The 22,809-nt window shown below is 39.0% G+C and overlaps 3 protein-coding genes across 4 annotated transcripts; all 3 read right to left on the reverse strand.

The window, feature by feature from the left end:
- Positions 1-1,800: 1,800 nt before the first annotated feature.
- On the reverse strand, positions 1,801-2,781 carry or42d3 (odorant receptor, family 42, subfamily D, member 3). The gene has a single exon (NM_131747.1). It carries the CDS (start codon positions 2,779-2,781, stop codon positions 1,801-1,803), a length of 981 nt encoding a protein of 326 aa, NP_571822.1.
- A 5,663-nt stretch (positions 2,782-8,444) lies between these two features.
- On the reverse strand, positions 8,445-17,276 carry or42c1 (odorant receptor, family 42, subfamily C, member 1). 2 transcript variants are annotated; one of them, XM_087283261.1, is made up of 2 exons: positions 12,419-17,276; positions 8,445-8,805 (listed from the first exon to the last, which is right to left on the reverse strand). In XM_087283261.1, exon 1 carries the CDS (start codon positions 13,941-13,943, stop codon positions 12,963-12,965), a length of 981 nt encoding a protein of 326 aa, XP_087139387.1. In that variant the 5' UTR covers positions 13,944-17,276; the 3' UTR covers positions 8,445-8,805; positions 12,419-12,962. The 2 variants fall into 2 exon arrangements, with proteins under 2 accessions (XP_087139387.1, NP_571667.1); NM_131592.1 differs by lacking the exon at positions 8,445-8,805 and having other exon boundaries at positions 12,582-14,155.
- A 3,044-nt stretch (positions 17,277-20,320) lies between these two features.
- or42c3 (odorant receptor, family 42, subfamily C, member 3) lies at positions 20,321-21,298 on the reverse strand. Its single transcript, NM_131746.1, is given in 1 exon segment — positions 20,321-21,298. A coding segment is annotated over 1 exon segment (978 nt).
- Between the last annotated feature and the right edge of the window lie 1,511 nt (positions 21,299-22,809).

Genomic DNA, 22,809 nt, shown 5'->3' on the forward strand with positions numbered 1-22,809 from the left:
ATTAGGTCTTTCCCATAACTTGTGTTCCATGTGCTTGTGTTTTGTCATGTGATTACTTAGTTTTTTTTCCTGCCGTTTGTTAGTGTCTATTAGTTCCACGTGTTGCCCCCCCCCCCCCAGTTTGTTATCAGTTTAATCATGTCTTGTTATTTATACCCATAAGTTGCGTCAGTTCATTGTCCGGTATTGTATTTGTCACTATTCCTCGCCCTGCACTTAAATACCAATAAATCTTAATTTTCTTGTACTTACATTCTAAATTTTATTCATAGAACTTAATATAGAACCTTCATGCATTCTTGGAAAATGAGGCCCCTGGACTTCCAGCTCCATCCTGGCTCCACCTTTGCTTTCAATTCCCTAATGTGGTTTCAGTCTACAGACTGACTTCTAGCATAAAGGCTAGGCCCTTAACCTCTTTTTTTGATGGATTTTACTATTTTGAACTACCTTTTGCTGTACATAACTGCAATATGTAATATTTAGTTATGTGTTATTAAACATCACTGCCTATCCGCTTGTTAAGTGTGACGTCACGCGAAGCGGTTTCCGGGTCCAAGCGCTCTATTCAACTGAATGGGGAGACTCATGAAATGGTAATAATAAACGTTTACAAAGCGATTTAAGGCTTTCGAAAATCACGATCGCAGTATAAATGTCCATGCCTAATATCCAATGGCCAGAAAGTGATTCATTTTTTTAAAATAGTTAAATTTTTGGTATTTGTTATGCAGCAAGCCCAGAGATTGTTGTGTACGCTATGATTTTATATAAAATTAACTTTAATGTGTGATAGGAATAAAACATGATCATAAACAAATGATTTCTTCACTCAAATGAATGGCGGCTTGGACCCGGAAACAGTATTACATACGTCACAAACACGTCACCACTTAACAAGCGGATGAACACATTTTCCCAAAAAAATATGCACGGATATCATGATTTCAGCCATCATATATAAGGAAATCAAAATTCATTCTGTTTAAAACTGAATGTATTTATTATGAGGTATATAACAGCTACTAACAGTTATTATGACATCCTTTTAAATATTAAAAATTTGACGTTTAATGATCAGTTACACTAACAAACAACAGACTGTCAGACACTGACAGTTTAAAGAGGGAGGTGGTATCATTTGATTTGCACATTAAAGCTTTTATTTACACAGAGTTAAATATCACCTACTTAAGTTTATGACTAGACATCAATAAATAACATGTTAGGAGTCTTTAATCACGTACATGTGGCATTTTCAGAAACATTGTAGATAATTTACAATATATTTTATTCTATATGTCTTAGACCAACATTTGATTTGATTTGATTTACATGTGTGATATATGGGGATTTTGTAGAAAATACAACAAAAAACAGGGTTGAAACTTATTATGGATAACCCTTTATGATGTGTCTACTGAAATAAGAAATGTTAAAAAGGTCAAAATGCTTGCTGTCTTCTTCCTGTCTTGATTTCAGTGAACAACACAAACTCTTAAACAGCTGGATTGACAAACAAAGGTTAGATAACAGTTGAATAAATATTCAAAAGAGCACACATTATATATATATATATATATATATATATATATATATATATATATATATATATATATATATATATATATATATATATATATATGAAATAATTTGATACTACAAGAATACGGTGAAAATAAAATAATAATTAGTTTTTTCTTTAAAAAGTTTATATTTTCTGATTATTTTCTTTTGTGATACATACCTCTGTTAAACCCCAGCATGCAATCTTCATATAATTAATGATAAAACAAACATTCATTTGGAAATATTCCCACCAACCGGTGTCAATCTCTTTTTGCACACTTTTCGAAGTATGTCTTTGATTTCAGCTGTGTTAAAGACATAAATAATAGGATTTAACAAAGGTGGAACGGCATACGACAGAGATGTGCCAATGATTCTGGCATTAGTTGTAAGAGGAATTAAAACTTGTGCAATGTATGTGCAGTATATCGGTAGGAAAAATATTCCTACTAACAACAGGTGAGACACACAGGTCTTCAATGCTTTTAACCGTCCTTCCCAAGTTGTAATCTTGATCAAAGCAACAAAAATGTGTAGATATGAAAGGACAATAATGACCAGTGGCATGGTAATGTACAAAGCACTGATGAAATAAGCAAAAAACTCACTAAACCTGGCGTCATTACAAGCCAACCTAAATAATGGTCCATGGTCACAAAAATAACTTGGTATTTTGTTGGAATCACAGAATGAAAGTCGAGGTATCATAGACACCATAGAGGCTACCACAGAAGAATTAAATACCCATATTGTAGAGAAAATTAAAATCATACTAGTATTAGTGACAATAGCATGATATCTTAATGGCAAACAAATTGCAATGAAGCGATCATACGCCAAAGCAACAAGAGTGAAACTTTGTACAGAACTAAAGAGGAACACAAAAAACATATTTGCCAAACAAGCGTTATAGGAGATGTACTGTGAGTCAAACAGAAAAGTCTTCATCATGTTAGGAATCAGTGCATTAGTTTCACCAATATCAGCCAAGGCCAAGTTAAACACACCAATGTATTTTGGACTGTGCAGACTCCGGTCAACAGCTATAATGAGAAGGACTACAGAATTCCCAATTACAGATATAAAATAAATCACAAATAAAAATATATAGTAATAATTGCTGAATGGTATACCTGAAAGTCCACTGATGAAAAAGTATTCAGGACGAATAATAGAGATATTCTGGTAAAAACTTGCATTTACAGAATTCATAGCAACTTTTCCCCAGTGTTTTGTGCAAGCTGAAAATAGAAATTACCACAAAGCAATTGTTCAGATTGTCATTTCAGAACTGTAGCTACAGCTTTAAATTAAAAAAACACTTCATATAAGTTGAAATGAAAAATTAAAACAGGTTTGCATACATACGATTTAGTTTGAGCAAACAATGACAGCATCTGTCTAAATACTTGTGAGCTTCTTTGAATGAAAGGGTGTTTTTTTGCTGGAAATCCCAGTCCTTATTCTCTCATCACAAAGACTGCAGGCTGTCTGTATTACTGAAACCAAATATATATGTTCTGATTCATCTCTAGAGAGAGAGAGAGAGAAAGAGAGATGTAATGATGTAACCAATACAATTTCTCTCAATGTGGGGCCAGCACGGTTGCTGTGGGTTTCCTCTGGGTGCTCCGGTTTCCCCCATAGTCTGAAGATTTACGGTATAGGTGAATCTAAATTGACTGTAGTGTGTGAATGGGAGACTGTGTGGGCAAAAGCTTATGCCAGAGTAAATGTTGGTTTATTCCACTATGACAACTCTTGATAATTCAGGGACTAAAGTAAAGGATGTCTGTGTGTGTTCTCAATGTGGCCTGCAAGCAATCGAGAACAACAGTAAACATTTATGAATTTAATTTCTGTCTTTTATGTGTTTTGACTAGCCATGCATATCCCTATTTTTCTCAAAAATAAAGCATCATATACATACATGCTGCTTTCGTTTTATCATAGCACAGTTTGTGCTAAAACAAAAATTAAGATATTTGTAAGAATTAGAAAAGAAAAATGTCAGGGCATGACAACACTCAATTGCCCCCAAACCCTCTCAGTGTCACACAATCAGAGGGGTGAGTAGAACAACAAGGTAGTTTCTTGACAAAAGTGCAGAGGCAGGAGTATATGGATCTTATCTGACTTCCTCCTTCAGGGGAAGCTTCCGAAACCCTATTGAGACGATTAGGGAGGCCACGACCACAAGGGGCAGGTCAATCTGGCTATTGTGGAACTCCTGTAGAAGTGTGAGGTCAAGTTCAGTTTCGAATTACCCAGGATCGTGCTTCTAGACCATACCCTCTCCCAGTGAATGAGGTATTCCTGGCGGCCCCCTCGATGCCTAGAGTCAAGGAAAGCAGATGTGGGGCAGGTCGAGGACCTCTAGAGTAGGAGGTTCAGCTTCAGCCCCAGGGCTGTCTGTGGCAGAAGGAGAGAAGTGTTTTAATAGTAAAATGTAAAAAAATTTGAGTAAATGTGGTACCTGGATGGAAGCTGAAGCTTAATGAATTTGCCTGAGTTTTTTCAAGGAGACCAATATAGACAGTCATATAAGTATGTTGTGTGCGGAAAGCCATACTCTATCCTTGGGTTGGTACATGGGTGCTGTTCCAAATCTAGCATAATTGAAGTTCTTGTGTCAGGGGAACAGCGGGGGCTGATATTCGAGTATGCACTGAAAGGGTGTTAGGCCAGTAGTATGCTGATGGAGAGAGTTCTGTGTTTACTCGACCACAGGAGGAACCTGCACCAGCTGTGTTGTTCATTCAAGTAATGTCCGAGATTCTGGATCTTCCTCTCAGCCTGGCCGTCTGTGGATGATAACCGGAAGATAGGGTAAATGAAACACCCAACCTTCCAGACATGTGAAATGATTTGAGGACCCTGGTCTGACACAATCTCTTCAGTGAGACCAAAACGATGGAATATGAGTTCACTTGTTTCCACAGCAGTGAGTAAACACTTCAGTGTGACATATTTACAGGATTTAGACTATTAACTATGACCAGGACATGGGTATTACCTACTGAGTTAGTGACGTCTGTGATAAAGTCACTCCCAGGTGGAACCAGGGCTTCTGAGGAATGGGTAGTGGTATCAGTTTTCCTCTGGGTAATTGACGGAAAGAGCTAGACATGGCACAAACTGAGCAGCTTTGAACGTACCTGATTGTATCACAGTGCATACATGGCCATCAGTAAAAAAATTGAAGGAGCAAGAGGGTTTGCTTGCCGAGCCTGGAGATTGGTAAGCTGTGTCCAAAAAGGCTTGATGCTGGAGCCAAGGCATGTAGATCTTTCCTTCTGGACACTCTGGAGGAGCTGGCTCCTAGAGGGTGGCATCTCGAATCTCCGGCGCCTAGACTGCTGCTCTGCATAGTTTGGCTAAGGGAGAAATGGTCACTCCCAATTGAGCCTGGTTTCTCTCAAGGTTTCCTTCCATCTTTTTCATCAATTGGTGAAGTTTGTTCCTTGCCACTGTTGCCACTGGCTTGCTTGGTTTGCTTGCTTGTGGAGCTGCGCATCGATGGATTTGCTCTTCATTGTTTGGACATTCAGCAGTGAAATTTAAACTACACTGAAGTAAACTAAACTGAACTTTAACTCTGAAAACTGGACACAACCTATATAGTAACATCACTATATAAATTAACATGAATTGAATTGAATGTTGGATATCTCTTTTGTTACCCCATAGGATGGAGCTTTCATTAAGTTTACAGAAACCTTAGTCATGATAGAGTGTCTGCAGGGATATTCTTGGATCAGGGGTGATAGGTGATTTGGAAGTTAAAGCGGGTCAGGAAGAGGGCCCAGTGAGCTTGGCGGGGGTTTAGGCATTTAGCCTCAAGGATGTATTGGAGGTTCCTGTGTTTTGTAATGATTCTGAAAAGATGAATTTCCCCTTCTAGCCAGTGGAGCAACACCTTCAGCAATTTGATGGCTAAAATCTCCCTGTTACCTACGTCATAGTTTTGCTCTGATTAAGATAGCTTACGGTAGAATTAGGCACAGGAATGGAGGAGAGAGGACTCACAGACTGCCTGAGACAGCACCTACTTCGATGGTGGATGTTCTGGATCAGGATGGGGGAATTACAGGGGTAGTGCTGAGGATGTTTTAAGAGAAAGCTTCATGAACCAAGGGGTTCTAAGATATTCAACTCAAAATTGCTACATTATAGCAATACCTCCCCCAGAGCAGGGATCTACTGTTTTCTATCCAGGAGCTGGACTCCCTTTAAGAGCAGCTGACACCCATGTAAAAAAAAATGAACTCCACACCCCCTATTGGTCGCTTGGATGTGATCAGTGATAGACCAAAGTGGAAAAACAATATTCACCACAAAAAACTAATTTCCCTGGTGTCATTATTTGGCAGTGACCCTATTGGGTACCAGATACTCACAGGCTGGCTATTGAAAAGGATATAAAGATGCTGAGACTTGGGATTATTAAAGCATCCCATAGATCTGGTTCAGCTCGACAGTGAAGGAATCAATGCCTGACAGCATCATTAGTGTCTGTAACGATTTAATGAAAACTCCTGCTTTAAAGGACACTCCATGCACCAAGGGAGCAAACTTCTTGACAGGCTCAGTGGAGCCAATATAACTCGACCCAGGGCCTTACAAAAGGATACTGGCAGGTGCATCTCACACCTGAGTCAAAGAAAAAACATCTTTCTCAATTCCAGTTGCCACTGGCATTATTGGATCCTTTCCTTATTGGGTCGTGTTCCACAGGGCCTCCATAATCTTCCAGAGACTGATAGTGTCCCCTTCAGTTACTCACAATAATTTATGTAATTATTGACAGATTGGGGAATCACAAGATCACCAATAACTCACAAATGTATAAAAAGGGCCAATGAAATGCCTATAAAATTGGCGAGTGCAGCTCCACAGGTGCAACCACTCCATCGTTTGAGTATATAAGGTATATCTACAGAGCAACACACCAGACTTAGCATCAAAGCTTTCGTGCATCTGAAGACCTGTTTTCTGCAACGCGACTCTTGCAAAAAGAGATAAATTTTTCTCCTAAATCCAGTGGAGTGAAAATGCATTCAGTGGCAGTTGAGTTTTTTTGTTGCTACTGTCTCTGGCCATTTCACTGGGTCACAAATGAGCAGAGTAAGAAAGCTGATTTCACAAAAGAGCAAAATGGTTACCAATGTGTAATTTTCAAGATGTTGTACCGGACATGCACTGCTGGATGAAAAGCTGCAAGTCGATGAGCCCTCGGGCAGGTCTGAGGATCACAGTGGGAGTTAATCTACCAAATGTGTCCCTGCAGACATCCCACTCTTCTACAGCTCACCTCCGCCAGGCTGGATGAAAGTGCTGGTTCATTCCTAAGGTCCAGGACTTTGAGTCAGACATGATAAGTAGGGCTTTCATTAGGTTGGAGGTGACAATGCCTTTGATTCAGCAGCTGGACCAGCTAGAGAGGTGCATATTGGGGGCTAATAAGAAGTAATAAGAAGTAAAACCCTCTCTGTAGCTGTTTTCTTCTGTCCAAAACTGCATGTACAGCTCACACAGGCATGAAGTGTACATTTATTTGTCCAGGCCTTGAGCTCATTCATCCTCACTGCTTTCAATGGCAGGGTCACCAGGTGGAATGAAACTATTCCTCAGGTGGAATGCCTGCGTGTAAGTTATCTGCATCACTCATGGCCAGAGCTACGTAACAAACAGTGGCTAACTAAGTCAGCTATTTGTGCCCTTAGGAAAAGATGGCCACGCTGGGGTCGGGCTACTCACACATTATCCTAAGACCTTGGCTTGACTGTTGCCAAGGTTCCTACCTCTCCTTTCAGGGACCAGGAAGTGAACCTGCAAGCACTGCCATTGGAGGAGGCTGACCCAGCTTTTTAATTGCTGTTCGGTTCATGCACTGCACATTTATGTGAATCACACCCAGAGCATAAGTTCCTTTGAGGAGCTCTTTGTTTGTTTTTGAGCTTGAAGGGAAGTGTTGTATCCAGACCAAGGCTGGTTCACTTGATTTTGGATGCAACTCCTGGATTACAAGGATTGTCACCCTGGGGCAAGAGAACACACCATAAGAGAGCACACTCCTCTTGGGCATTAGCAGACTCTCTAACAGATACAGTATCTGTAGACCTGTAGGCTGGAAAACACCTAACATATTCACGAGAATGAGTGGAGCAGGTTTCCTCCCAATTTGGGGGTAGCACCAGTCAATTTGAAGGAAATTATCTAGTGTCAAAAACGCTTGCTGCACTATTCTCCCTGTGTGCTTATTACACTTTGCTAGCAAGTTCCCTGCTGGTGAACCTTAGAGAGTTCCTCCACCTGACTCGCTGGAGGGGCCAGGACCCAGCATATTTTATTGTCTGTTATGCCCGCTTGGTCAACTCACGTTCTTGGGATCGGTGCCAGCTATGCGATATCCACTTAGTGATCACATATTATTGTTTCACCATACCACATGGTCGTGCTTTTCCCTTCTCTCACAACAATACATAATGTCCAATGACAAAAAAAGTACTCAGGACAAACAACAAAGAGATTATGGAAAACCCTTACCTTTAAAAAAATCTTATGGAAGATTTGCTTTTGGTGTTTTGAACAATCTGTAGACAGAGACGAATATAAATGTAATTTGTCGTTACATAACTATAACTTGAAAATGCACATTCATTGAGCATTGCATACTATTTTAATCAAAAATGTATTTGTAAATATTTTTTTATGCCCACAGCAATTGTGCGAATGCTTGTTGAATTACAAGTGTGAAAACTGATGAGCACAACTATTCTGAGGCTGAGGGAGAGAATTCATGAATATAAGCAAAATGATGCAAATATTGGTCATGTGACAATAACAAAATTCACATTATTCATACCTATTTTCATGAATGTTTATGAATCAAATTATTGAGTCCTATTAAAGTCTATTGTTTAGTATATTGCTTTATTGTATAAAAGAATGAGAATTGCCCCCTTAGTAAGCCTCTTATCTGCTTCTCTGAGGCATGAATAGTTACACTTAATTGTTACCTATAGTGGGCTTGCCTAAAATCTGCAGGAAATACAAAAGCACACAATTATTACTGCTATAGCTTTATAGCTGTGGACAAACGAGCGTTTTGCTGTTTAAGTTATTTCATGTAAATAGCATATTTGAATAATATGTATCTAATATTTTTTATAATCTTCATCAATCAATTTCTGCAACTGTTTTTTTTTTTAGTTCTAGTGTGTGCATATCAGTCTGTTATGTGACACCAGAGGTGTGGACTCGAGTCATGTGACTTGGACTCGAGTCAGACTCGAGTCATGAATTTGATGACTTTAGACTCGACTTGACAAAATATAAAAAGACTTGCAACTCGACTTGGACTTGAACATAAATGACTCGGACTTTGACTAGGACTTGCCCCTATTGACTTGTAAAGACTTGCTGCTTCCCATGAAAAGCCCAAAGATAAAAAAGTATGTTGACATGGACCGCTCTCTCTCTCTCCCAGTTTATGTGTGCGTGTGTGTGTGTGTGTGTGTGTGTGTGACAGCATGCGCGCGTGTGTGTGTCTGTGACAGCATGCGCGCTTTCGGCATGACATCCAATCAAAGCACGGTAGATTGTTTTGATTCGACAGTATCCAACGTGACTACTATGAGGCGCCGGAGTGGACAAAAGTCAAGCGAACGCAGAGAGAATTTGAATTTGAGATCGAGCCAATACTCGCGTGCCAATACTCTGTCTCTCTCTCTCTCTCTCTCTCACATACAACATACACCTCTCTCTCTCTCTCTCTCTCTCGCTCGTGCATTCAGTCTCTTTGCGTTCGCTTGACTTTTGTTTACGATAGCGTCTCATACCTTTAGTGCTTTTGCTCTCACGGGATCCTCCTTTTAAACTGACCCTTCGCTAAGCCACGCCCAAAAACCGCCACCCACCAATCGCGGCTTACCAATCGTGGCTACGGACAGGGGCTCTGTCAAGCTTTAGAGCGAGGGAAACAAGACAAATCGTTGCGCAATTATTGGATTGTGCAAATCTGACACCCGCTATCCTAAAAGTTTGGACTGGGTGGTGGGATTTTTCCCTTTTCAAAACCTAAAGCCCAAGAGGAGAAATGCCAGCGTGGATCAAGCTGTGTGAGGGGCGGTAAAGGAGTTAACAGCTAAGTTGATTTTGTTTTCGATATTGACATTCAGTGATAGGTGGCAATAACTCACACTCCTCTTATCCTAAACAGATCTAAACTGTGTTCTTATAAAAAAAAAAAAAAAAGCAGGTTATGTTTACCAGCGGTCTTTTTCTTTTTTTCCACTCGATATTATGAGCACTGCTTAGTTTAAACCCTCGCCATTGTAATGCATATAAATACATACACTAATATTTGCTGGTAGGAAAAATCTATTTGTTCACTTCTGTTATTTATACTTTGATTTGCATTTCAATTTTTTTTCTTCCACTTAACTGCAAATTTGAATAAAAACTGGATAAAGAGCACACAAACATGCTGACAGTAATAGGTACTGTACACTGTTATGGGTCAATGATGCTAATATTCGGCACAAATCTATCAGTTTCTTAGGTTATTAGATTATTTTATAATTTCACCTCTCCTGCTGTGCATGAACTATGCTGTTGAATGTTCAGCGTATGAGGTTGCTAGGCTAACCTTGCTTCAATTTTGATAAAATTATTCTCTAATCAGTTGCTATTATGTTGTGAATATACCCCTGTAATGTATACTGCAGTCCTCTTTTGTCTGGCTTTCTCAGATATCTCACCTGTTTGTCAAAAATGACTAATAAATCCTTGGGAATGTCTGACACCGGCGCATACACACTGTAATAGATGTGCCAGGCATGAAAGCTTGACAGGCGTAGCAACAGTAACTAAGGAGGGCGAGGCTTAGCGAAGGGTTATTCCAAGAATGTTGATATGGTTTCTTTCTTGCTTTACTATTTATTTACAATACACAAAAAACTAAAAGGTTAAGGTAAATTCTTTAATAAATTCTAGTGTTTTTGAGTATTATACTTGTTGTATACTTGTATTATACTTATTATAGTAGTATTAACAATAGTGAACAGATAAAATACAAAGTGTAGTTTTACTACAGTAAAGTGTAGTGATTTGTAGTATAAAATACCCTATATTGTAAAATAATACAGCACTGGGTAATTTGTTTATATTACACTTGTGTTACCATAGCAACTATAGTATTACCACAACTGATCAATTGAAGTTCTTTACTGTAGTAGGCTACTGTTCAAAACACAGTACATGCCAATATACGTGTTTAGGGGCCCTATGGAACAGCTTTCCTCAAAATGAAGAGGATGACATGGAAAATGTCCTCCACAATCTCATCAGCAAAGTGGAAGCCAGCAGACACTAGTTTACTTTATTTTAGCTGCCATGATAAAATGAGATTGATAGTGAGATTTATTTGAAGAGTGAATAATACAGTAGGCTATAAAGTGTTTCCTTATTTTATCACAGTTACATTTCCGCTTGCATTAGTTTTTGTTTAAATGCTTTTAAAATAAAATGTATCCTTTACATCCAACATCTATTCCAGGGGTGCCTTATAGTGGTGTAAACCCCTTTACAAGGGGTGTTTCCCCTGTGTAAACTCTAGCCACCCCGATATGATTTTGCTGTTGACATTATTTATTTAAATCTACTTACATAAATGCAATACAATGCAATATTTCAATAAATAAATAGCAGCCACTAAATTATTGTGGATTGATTGGTGCCACTGACGTAGCTGGCCTCTTCTGGCCACCCCTAAGCAAATTTTCAGGGGGGCACCACTGGTCTATTCTGAAAATATCTCATCATATAAAACAACCAAAAATGTTATGGTTTATTAGATTAAACATTTAATATGTAAGTCTATTTTAGTATTTTGGGTATTGTTATTAAACAGTGCAGCAATATGAATCATATCAAAAAGCATGAAAGGAAGAGGGAACACGACACAAATTGTGAGTCTGCAAATAATCTCTGAGAGCGCTCAAGAAAATTTGTGTGTGAGCAGTGCATATTTGAGAGCGAGAGAAAATTTGCGCGTGAGCAACGTATATTTGAGAAGTCGCAATCAGTTTTGTCCACAAACAGAGGAAATCCGTGCACGAGCATCACACAAGGTAGAGAGCAAAGCTCTTCAATGCTATGTGAAGAAAACAACGTTATTGTTTGTATGAAGTAGCCTACTTCATTAACAATATGTGCTACCATTTTACATTGCTGCTAGACGGATTTGCAACTCCATCTCTTTAGCACACACGAGATTCAATTGACAAAATTCCAATTTCACTCAATTTAACTTTGCAGCATATACAGGAGTTGGTCTACTGCTACCACATTGAGGTTATGTAATTTTGGTTAATCACAAGTTGATCACCGAAGACATAACATAGCACAACTAAACTTAATGAATTAGACAGCAGTAGACCTGCAATTTCTGTGTGATGTAAGGCAAAATGGAGTCTTTTTTTGGTGGAACTCGTTCTTGTGCATTATGCTGTGGAGACGAGACGCAGCACTGTTCAGTACTTTTTCAGAAAATTGCATTTGTATTTTTATATATCTGAGCAATGTTCTTTCATAAAAAAGGTTTGTTTAATTAATACAGATCTTACAACCATACCTAATCTGTATATATTTTATTTTTCTGTTAAAAAGACTCGAAAAGACTCGAAAATCAAACTGCAGGACTTTGGACTTGACTTGAGACTTGTTGCCTTTGACTCGGGACTTGACTCGGGACTTGCCTGTCTTGACTCGGGACTTGACTCGGGACTTGAGGGCAATGAATTGAGACTTACTTGTGACTTGCCAAACAATGACTTGGTCCCACCTCTGTGTGACACTTATATCAACAACCAATACGCAATCAGCCTAAATAATAAAGTTTTGATCTTTAGATTTCACACAACATAAACATCACACACTTGATAAAAAAAATAGATGGCAATGAAAGATTAGAGCAACAGCATTAATGAAGCTGAGAGTATGGGGTTACCAAAATATTTATATATTTCAACAGTCAGTTTCATCAGGACCAGAATCCCATTCATGTAAAAATGGACACTTTAATTACAATAAAATATACAATACAACAAAATTAATTGAAATTAAAGTATGTTATGGTTTCGCAACAAAACACACACATTAGAATTTACTCACTACCAAAAATGAAGGATAAAGATGAACAGTTTTTTAGTGGAATAAGTGAACACCGTGGTATGCACAAAATCAGTAAATACACCCAGTTGACATCAGCTGCATTAATAAATATGTACTATACAGTACGTGTATATCACTGCTAATCAACAATGCACACATTCAGTCCCAGCAGTGATGATGATACTTCATTGTAAAGTTTAAATAAGTAAACATAATCATTTTGAAATGTCCTCTCTAACTGGTGCCGATCTTTTGCTAAACATTTTTTGCAACAGGTTTTTGATTTCAGCTGTATTTAAAACATAAATAATAGGATTTAACATTGGAGGAACAACATATGCCAGAGATGTGCTGATGACTCTGGCATTGGGAGTGAGAGCTAGCAAAAGCTGTGCAAGATATGTAAAGCATATTGGGAAAAAATAAACACCCACTAACAACAGATGTGAAACACAGGTCTTCAGTGCTTTTAAACGTCTTTCCCAAGTTGTGATTTTGCTTAATGCAAGAAAAATGACTAGATATGAAAGGAATATAATGATCATCGGTGCTATAAGGAATAAAGATGTGATGACAAATCCCACAGATTTATTAAGGTTAAAGTCATTACATGCCAACCTATACACTGGTCCATGATCACAAAAATAACTCTGTATCACATTGGAATCACAAAATGAAATTCGAGTGATCAAAGACACCATCAATGCCACCATAGAAGAATTGAATATCCATATTGCTGGAGAAACTAAAATCATACTGCTGTTATTCACAATGCTATGATATCTTAATGGCAAACAAATTGCAATTAAACGATCATATGACATAATAACAAGAGAGACACTTTGCAAGCTACTAAAGAAGAACACAAAAAACATGTTTGCCAAGCAAGCATTATAGGAGATGTACTGTGAGTCAAACAGAAAAGTCTTTACCATGTTAGGAATCAGAGCATTAGTTTCACCAATATCAGCCAAGGCTAAGTTAAACACACCAATGTACTTTGGACTGTGCAGACTCCGGTCAAGAGCTATCAAGAGAAGTACTAAAGAGTTTCCAATTATAGTAATAAAATAAATAACAAATAAGAAAATATAATAATAACTGCTGTATGGTATACCTGAAAGTCCAATGATGAAAAAGTATTGAGGATGAACAATGGAGATATTCTGGTTAAAACTTGCATTTAAAGAACTCATTGCAGCTTATTTTTTTTGTTATTTTTCTCAAAGCTGAAAATAGATATTATCATAAGAAAGACAATATGACAAATTCACAAAATTGCTGTCAAACTTCAAAGTCATTATATGTAGTCATATTAATTTTGTTGAATCGCATAGCAGTATAAACGATAAAATTTTAAAGCCAGAGCAAGCAAAGACAATGATTGTAAAGATGCTCACGAGCAGATTGTCCTCATCTCATGCTGCAGTCACTGAACCCACATACTATATATCTAACTTTTTTCCTCTCTTGAGAGTTTTTTAGAACAGTGATGTAATCATTGTGTGATGTAGTGAATGTTTTTGACCACTTCTTTGAATGAATGCTCTCTTTACTAAAGTGTTTATTATTTTAGAATAGATTATGTAGATTTTATTACATTACGTAGATTATATTACATTATGTACATGTAGATTATATTACCTTCTTGTTTGTCATTTGTGTGTCCTGATAATTATGTTGCAAGTATTTTATTTTATTTTTTTTTGATCTTATGGTTCTAGAGATAGAAAGATTACTGTTCAATCGGGATGCGACCAAATTGCAAATTGGTGCAACCAACTGGGGAAGTTAGTCACCAATTTGACCAGTGGGAAGAATGAATATAAAGCTCTGATTTACTTCCAAAATGGTATAGATCAATCCTGTTGAGACTTGCTCTTGATGACCCTTCATCTCTGTATCAACAGGGAAAGTTTACTTGTTTCACTTGACACTATAAAAAACAAACAAACAAACAAATAATTGCCTTATCACAGCAATATAACTTCCTGATGGAGAGAATTCTGGGTTCTGTTTCTTAATATGCTTTCTTCAGCAGTCTTGCATCCTCGTGTTCTTGTGTAACGTCATCATCAGCTGCCAAAGTTCAGTTCCAATACTCAAGACTGCAATAACAGAGGACGCATGAAACTTCTCGGATGTGTTCTTGATATGAAGGACGCACGAATCTCGCTCTAGAAGTCCCAGAAGTCATTGTGACTGGAGGTGGGTAGTGCAGCATTTTATTTAGATTTATTATTAAAGTTCAGAGACATAACTTATTTACCTCAGGGGATTCCTTTAATGAAACGGTGAATATAAGCATTACCATGGACATCTTAGTAAAATGAATAAACACATTAAGGGTGTTTGTTTGCTGAAATTCATATTAAAATCCATTTTGTTTACATTGTGCAATGTATATTTGTAATGTTTTTATGCATAGTATATATTTTGAAAAGGGGAAAAAAACAATAAATTGTTGTATTAATGCTGTAATGTTTTAATAATTTTCTATTTAAATCGAGTGAAGGTCACTTGAACATCAGAAAGAACACAGCATCTTATTTCTCACAGGATATGTTCTCTGTTCTCGTGGTCACCCGAGTTTGTTCTCCTAAGGACATCAGGCAAGACCGGTCTCCACAAGAACGCAAGTCCGTTCTTTGCTTTCTTGCAATTGAGAAACAGCCTGCAACTTAGAGCTCAAAACACCCACCCCTCATGGACAAAGGACCAGAATTTGTCCCATACATGAGCTCATTTGTCCTGTTTTGTCTGCCATAAATTCCAAAAACCCATTGAACAAGGCTTTAAGAACAGGTGGTATACTTTGTTGGGTGTGTCATGTACAAGATGTACAAGATGTACAAGGTGAGGGACAACAAAGGTAAGGATCTAATTGCAGTCTAATAAGATTATTTAAGCAGGCAAACAAGGTCAAAACAGGAGTGGCTGGTACAACAAGACAATCTAAATTAAAGTAAAAAAAACAGGCATAAGGTAAAAAAAGGAAGAAAACAGGATCAAACAATAAACAAGGCTAAGGTCAAAAACAAACAGGCAAAACGAAGAAACATGTAAACATACATCAACATCAAAAACTAAACTGGTGTATGTGTGGTGTATAAATAGTCTGAATGATTAGTGATCACAAGTCTCATCTGTGTGTGTCTCATCAGCTGTGATCAGCAACTGGTGTGTGTAACATGGTCTGATGGGAATTGTAGTTCTTTAACAAGACATGTGTAATTCCCCAGCAATCTGTGAGGAGTGGATTGCTGGTGATCATGACAGTAAAGCATGGAGCTGTGGAGGGCCTGGAGCTGCTGAGGACCTGGAGCTTGGAGCTGCGGATGGTCAGGAGCAAGGAGCTGAAGAATACCAGGAGCATGGAGCTGCAGAGGACCCAGAGGGCCTGGTTTAGTAGGTACTTGTGGCTCAGACAACCCCAGTGGGCTAGGAGCTTCTGGTTCAGGAAGCACTAGCAGTTTAGAAAGCCACATTGGGTCAGGAGGTTCTGGGTCAGGAGGTACTGGCGGCACACACAACCCCAGTGGGTCAGGAGGCTTAGGATCAAGAGGGACTGATGGTTCAGACAACCCCAGTGGGTCAGGAGGCTCTGGATGAGAAGGCACTGGCGGTTCAGATAACCCCAGTGGGTTAGGAGGCTTAGGGTCAGAAGGCACTGAGTAATCAGATGGACTGGCAGAACTGGGAAGTCACTTGGCTCTGGCAGCCATTCATGGAACTCAGGTGGTGGCTCTGACCTTTCTTGGGACTCAGGTGCTGGTTCTGGCCTTTTGTAGGATTCGGGTGGTTGCTTCGGCTTTTTGTGCGACTAAGGTGGCAGCTCCAGCAGTGATGGAGAAGCACTGAAAGTGATGGCAGCTTTGGCAGCACTGGGAAGTCACATAGATCTAGCAGCCATTCTGGTAGAACTCTGCTGTCGGCTCAGGTTTTTTGTGGGACTCAGATGGCAGCTTCGGCAGTGATGGAGATTCTGGCAGTGACAGAGAGTCTGTCAGCTCTGGCAGTGATAGAGAATTTGGCAGTTCTGGCAGTGACGGGGAATCTGGCAGCTCTGGCTGTGACAAGGAATCTAGCAGCTTTGGCTGTGATGGGGAATCTGGCAGCTCTGGCTGTGCAGGGAAATCTGGCAGCTCTGGCTGTGATGGGGAATCTGGCAGCTCTGGCTGTGATGGGGAATCTGGCACCTCTGGCTATGATGGGAAGTTTGGACGCTCTGATTGTGATGGGGAATCTGGAAGCTCTGGGTGTGAACATTGCTCTCTGGCAGAAGAACAAGGTACAAGTGATGCCCTCATCCTTGTTAGTGTGGGGTGAACAGCAAGCCTCATGGCAGTGATAAAAAATCTGGCAGCACTGGCAGAGAACCTGGCAGCTCTGGCTGTGACGAGCAGGGCTTAATTTACACTAGAACATGCCAGATCCGACACCTCTGAAATCTGATGCGGCCCCATTTTACTGATTCCCCTCCTCCGCCCTCCGCTGTTCACTTTCACTTTCTTCCGCAACTCCACAAACCACTTCACTTTCATCCGCAACAAATTCGCCATTTTATGGACTACTTCTCTATACTGTACATCTATTCGCTCTCACACACACATGCAGGGGTCACTCTACTATCATGCTTGTATCACCTGTACTTACCTCCTTACACCTTAGCCTCCAGAATGGCCGCCACCATCACCTGGGTTGCTAAAGCTGCTACCACCACCCAAGCTGTTATTGCCAGAGGTGCCAAAGTTGATGCCGCCATCCCAAGAAAGGCCAGAGTCGCCACCTGAGTTCCCCGAAAGGCCAGAAAAGCCCACTGATTTCCACAAATGGCTGCCAGTGCCGTGTGACTTCCCAGAGCTACAAGAGCCATGTGACCCTCTGGAGCCATGTGATCCTTCAGTACTTCCTGAACCAAAGCCTCCTGACCCATTAGGGCAGGGGTCACCAAACTTGTTCCTGGAGGGCCGGTGTCCTGCAGGTTTTAGCTCCAACCCTAATCAAAAACACCTGAACAAGCTAATCAAGGACTTACTAGCTATACTTAAAACACCCAGGCAGGTGTGTTGAGGCAAGTTGGAGCTAAACCCTGGAGGGTCACTGGCCCTCCAGGACCGAGATTGGTGACCCCTGCATAAGGGTAAAATTAACTACCAGTGTCTCCTGAACCCAAGCTTCCTGACCCACTGTGGGGGTATCACCCCCTGCGAAACGCAGCCCCAGTCCCTTAGGCCCTCCGCAACCCCATGCTCAAGGTCCTCCACAGCTCCAAGCTCTAGGCTCTCCGCAGCCCTGTACTGTACTAGAAGCGTCTGGAATCGCTCCTTAGAGTGGGGGCTCTGTCATGATCACCTGCGATCTAAACGCCATAGATCGCTGGAAAACATGCACAATCAATAACAATCATGGACTACAACTTCATACAAGTGCTCCGCTCACAGCACGTTCCTGATCCTGACTGAATAAATACATACCACTGGAGGTTTTTCAAGGACTGATTACTAGTGGGTGTAAAAATGAACTGTTTCTTCTGTGCAATTCTGTATCGGTTCAGTAACAATCATAACCGGTTACTATGTACTGATGTTATTTATCCTATATGCGCTATGTCGCATAGCTTACTATGGCGAGGGAGGCGAGCACAAGTATTTACAATGCTTCAACTACTTAAAAACACAGAAACTGCACAATTTCATTGCGTGTGTGTTTGCTGGACAGTCTTTCACTGACACGTACAGCAGAAGCCCCTATTTCACTGCGATTGAGAGAATGAAAGTAAACTCCATCTCTCTCAATGTGGCCTATTTGACCTGCTGGCATGGCTTTTCTTCTCCTCTTGGCTGTTACAGCGATACTTCTAGATACAGACATGAGCGTGTCTGCAAAGTTTTCTCCTCCGTGTCTATCATGGATCAGCTGTGATCGCCGCTGCCGTTTATCAGTGTTTCAACCAGGCTTTACTGACCTGTGAAGAGCCCCAGCGTGCAGAGCCAATCGCAGCCCTTTCAGATGAGCGCGTGACCAATGAAAGGGGTGTAAGAAAGAACTGGCTCGACAGGACTCAGAAAGTGAGCACTATATCTATATTTGTTTATTTATAAATGCTTGTTTTGTTTAAAGGTACAGTTTATAAATCTGACTGTTTTGCACACATTTGTATTACAAATAGTATAGAAATACATTTATACATTTTAATACAAGAATTGTTGTGCTGTGAAAAAAATATAAAACTGTGTATGGAAAGCATCGTCAATGCACCATGATGCACTGAGATATCGAATTGAACTGAATCGATGGCATGGTAATTGTAACTGCACTGAACCAAACCACAAGACCAGTGTAGGTCCACACCTTTACTGATTACACACACTATTGGTGGCTGAGTCTTGCTAGCTGTATAGTGACATTACTATGTGTTTTCTTTGTCTTGCTACGCCTTGTTTTGGTCCTAGCCTAGTTTATCTGTTTATCAGTGTGTTTTTCAGCATGACTGAGAAAAGTTAAATGTGCTGGCCAGTTTGTAATTTGCATAATAAATGACAACAGGCTAAAGTGTTTTTATTGAAAACTTTAACACACATTTATTTATTTATTACATATTTTTTAAGAAGTGTTTTTGGTACATAAAAAAGTGTGGTTATAATGACCATCTGACAAGCTATTCCAGCAAAAAAAAAAAAAAGCCTAAAGTGTCACTATTCCAACCTTAAAGCTCATAATTAAATAAAAAAATCAGGCAAAAACTGCAAAAATTAAAATTTTTAAAGAAAAAAAATCCACCCCTTTCACCAGACTGGCTACAGGCCTGAGGACCATAAAATTGTCTGGGTGAAACAGAGCCACTAGTAGCTGATGGACTGGTGAACACTAGAACCCCTGGGAGCAGAGCTAATAAAGGAAAGGGAGTAATTTTGGCCACTCCTGTACCAAGACTGGCTGCCATTAATCAGAATGTCATTAACTTAGAAAAAGTTGTTGTTATGGCTACAACAAAACAGAATGAATGGAACATGTCACATTTTAATGGTTCCCCCCCACCTTATTGTAATCTGAAATAACTAAATTAGTATGTTTTAATAAGTCACATGATGCAAAAACTGTATAAACCATTAAGCTTGAAATGTTCTAGACTTAAATTTTATTTGACAATCTTTAAAATGAGCAATAAGCCTATGCACGACATTGCCTAAACCCATTAAATAACCAAAGCATCAGTGTGTTTGTTCATTAATATTGTTTATTTATTACTGTACAACATAAAAGGAAAAAAAAACAACAAACGCAGAAACAAGCAAAGTAAAAGCAGTAGCCGCACAATAAAAAGCTTTAAATCTTGGTTCAGCATACAGTATACTCATGCCAAAATTGACCCGTTTTACAAAGTCAAACAACAATACATTAGGGAGTCTTCAGTTCAAAGTCAATTGTTTAAAAAAAATACATTTGTAGATGACAGTGATAATTTAGCTACCATATAAATACAATTTTTTTATATTGTAAATCATATAAACCTTGAGCAAGCATCTTCATATGAGTAATGTAATAACAGAAGCCAGCATAAACATTTCAGTCATTTTGAAATACTCTCAACTGCCACAGATTTGTTTTTAAACACTTTCCAAATTATGTCTTTGATTTCAGCTGTGTTTAAAACATAAATTATTGGATTAAGCATTGGTGGAATAGTATATGCCAGTGACGTGCAGATGACTCGTGCATTGGGACTGAGAGAAAGTAAAAGCTGTGCAAAGTATGTGCAAAATAGAGGGAGGAATAATGTTCCTACTAACAACAGATGAGAAACACAGGTCTTCAATGCCTTTATACGTCCTTCAAAAGTCGTAATTTTGGTTAAAGCAAGAAAAATGCCAAGATATGACAGGACTATAAGAAAGAGTGGGATTACAAGATATAAACCAGTTATGAGAAAAGCCATAAACTTATTTATACTAAAGTCATTACATGCTATCCTATACACTGGTCCGTGATCACAAAAATAACTCTGTATCATATTAGACTGACAGAAGGAAAGTCGGGTGATCAAAGACACCATCAAGGCCACCACAAAGGAGTTAAATGCCCAAACTGCAGCGAAAGCTAAAAGCATAGTGGTATTATTCACAAGAGCATGATATCTTAATGGCAAACAAATCGCAACAAAGCGATCAAAGGCAAGAACAAGAAGAGCAAAGCTTTGTATGGAGCTAAAGAGGAACACAAAAAACATGTTTGCCAAGCAAGCATTATAAGAGATGTACTGTGAGTCAAACAGAAAAGTCTTCACCATGTTAGGAATCAGAGCATTAGTTTCACCAATATCAGCCAAGGCCAAGTTAAACACACCAATGTACTTTGGACTGTGCAGACTCCGCTCAAGAGCTATAATGAGAAGAACTACAGAGTTCCCAAATAAAGTAATGAAATATGTGATAAATAAGAAAACGTAGAAATAACTGCTGTAAGGTGTACCGGAAAGTCCAATAATGTAAAAGTACTGAGGATGAACAAAAGAGATATTCTGGTAAAAACTTTCATTTAAAAAATTCATGGCAGTCTTTGCGGTTGGTGTTCTGTTCAAGCTGAAAATACATAGACAGGACAGACATAAGCAAACCTAGAAAATTTACACAGTCTCTTAACAATAATGTTCAATAAAGCTTTCAAGCTAATATTTGGATTACAGACCTGTAAATATAAAGAATTGTCAAGTCCGAGCAAACTATAAAAGTCTGAACACCAGTGAGCTGTCTGAACCACTCAGCTCAGTCCATGTCCTTCTTCTCTCATGCTGGAAAGATCACTGTATGTCTGCATCACTGAATCCAAATATATATGTCATCGTCTTCATCTCTTGAGAGCTTTCAAACAAAACAATTGTGTAATGCTTGTATATACCTTGCCCAGGCGTTTGAATATATGTTTACCCCTTTTGTTCTGGAAAACAATTTCCACAATGAGCGCTCGTTTGTTGAGGATTTTTCATGCATTTAGATAATACTGCAAATAAACATAATTTAATTTACAGACTTAATGTTCTATTTTGTCTGTTGTGATAAAATATTTAGGTTAATCTCTATTTTGATATAGCTAGTATGTATACCACATTACATTTACATCAGTGAAAGGAAAATGCAGTGAAGAAAGAGAAATGTGAAGCTGTGGGCATAGAAGAGAGCAGACTTATGTGCTGTAGCTGCAGCCAAAAGATAAACAAAGAAAAAGAAAGTGGTGGAAATGCACCAGGCATTCTCTTCAAAATCTCTTTGTTTTTTGTGTGGTCCTGAAAAATCTTTGTTTGAAGAACTGTATGGCCCGTCTGCTTACCTCCACAACTCCAAACAAAAGAAAATTGGGAGATCAATATAAGTGAAAAGCTGAGGGGTATAATTGTGATAGGGCCTAAATGTGGTCAGAACATATGGTAGTCTACTTCAGCTTTGTGCCAAGCAAGGCTAAACGAGGTTTTATGTCACACAGTAAGAGCCACCACTGTCACGAGTCTGGTGTGTCTGTGGTGTGTTCATAGTTGTGTCATGTGATATCTCATTAGGTGCGTTCGACATGAAGCTCAGCTGCAGCCGGTGATCAACAAGATTAGCCGAGCGCAGGCGGGGGCGGAGTTGAAAACGGAGCCGTCAAGACGGACAGCTGGACACTTCGGGACTCAAAGTTGCTGCAGTCATAATGACCGATCACATGGCGTCATCATATTTTTTTGTTATTTTTATTTATAACAACAAAACATTTACAAATAAAACAGAATACAGTTTCTACAAACTGTGGTTCCTTTTTAAACAATAAGAGAGAATTATGAATAAAATATATAACAAATGCATAAGAGAAATAAGAGGAAATGAGAGGTTAATATAAACATAAAAACGAACAGGTCTATTAAATACAAAGCAATAAGCATAAATTCTAGGAGTTAAACATCAACCTTTAGGCTAATACGTCTTGTTTGAATATGCTAAAAATGGGTTTACATATATGTACATTTATAGATATAAAAATTTCCAATGTAAAAAGCAAAGCAAGGTGTTTTGATTAGGTCTTAATAAA

The sequence above is a fragment of the Danio rerio genome, chromosome 15, assembly GCF_052040795.2.
Source record: "Danio rerio strain M-AB ecotype USA chromosome 15, GRCz13ab, whole genome shotgun sequence".
Taxonomy (NCBI): Eukaryota; Metazoa; Chordata; class Actinopteri; order Cypriniformes; family Danionidae; genus Danio; species Danio rerio.

Excerpts from the sequence above, each read along its gene's own strand:
- or42d3 (NM_131747.1), bottom strand. The coding sequence starts at position 2,781 with ATGAATTCTGTAAATGCAAGTTTTTACCAGAATATCTCTATTATTCGT.
- or42c1 (XM_087283261.1), bottom strand. The coding sequence starts at position 13,943 with ATGAGTTCTTTAAATGCAAGTTTTAACCAGAATATCTCCATTGTTCAT.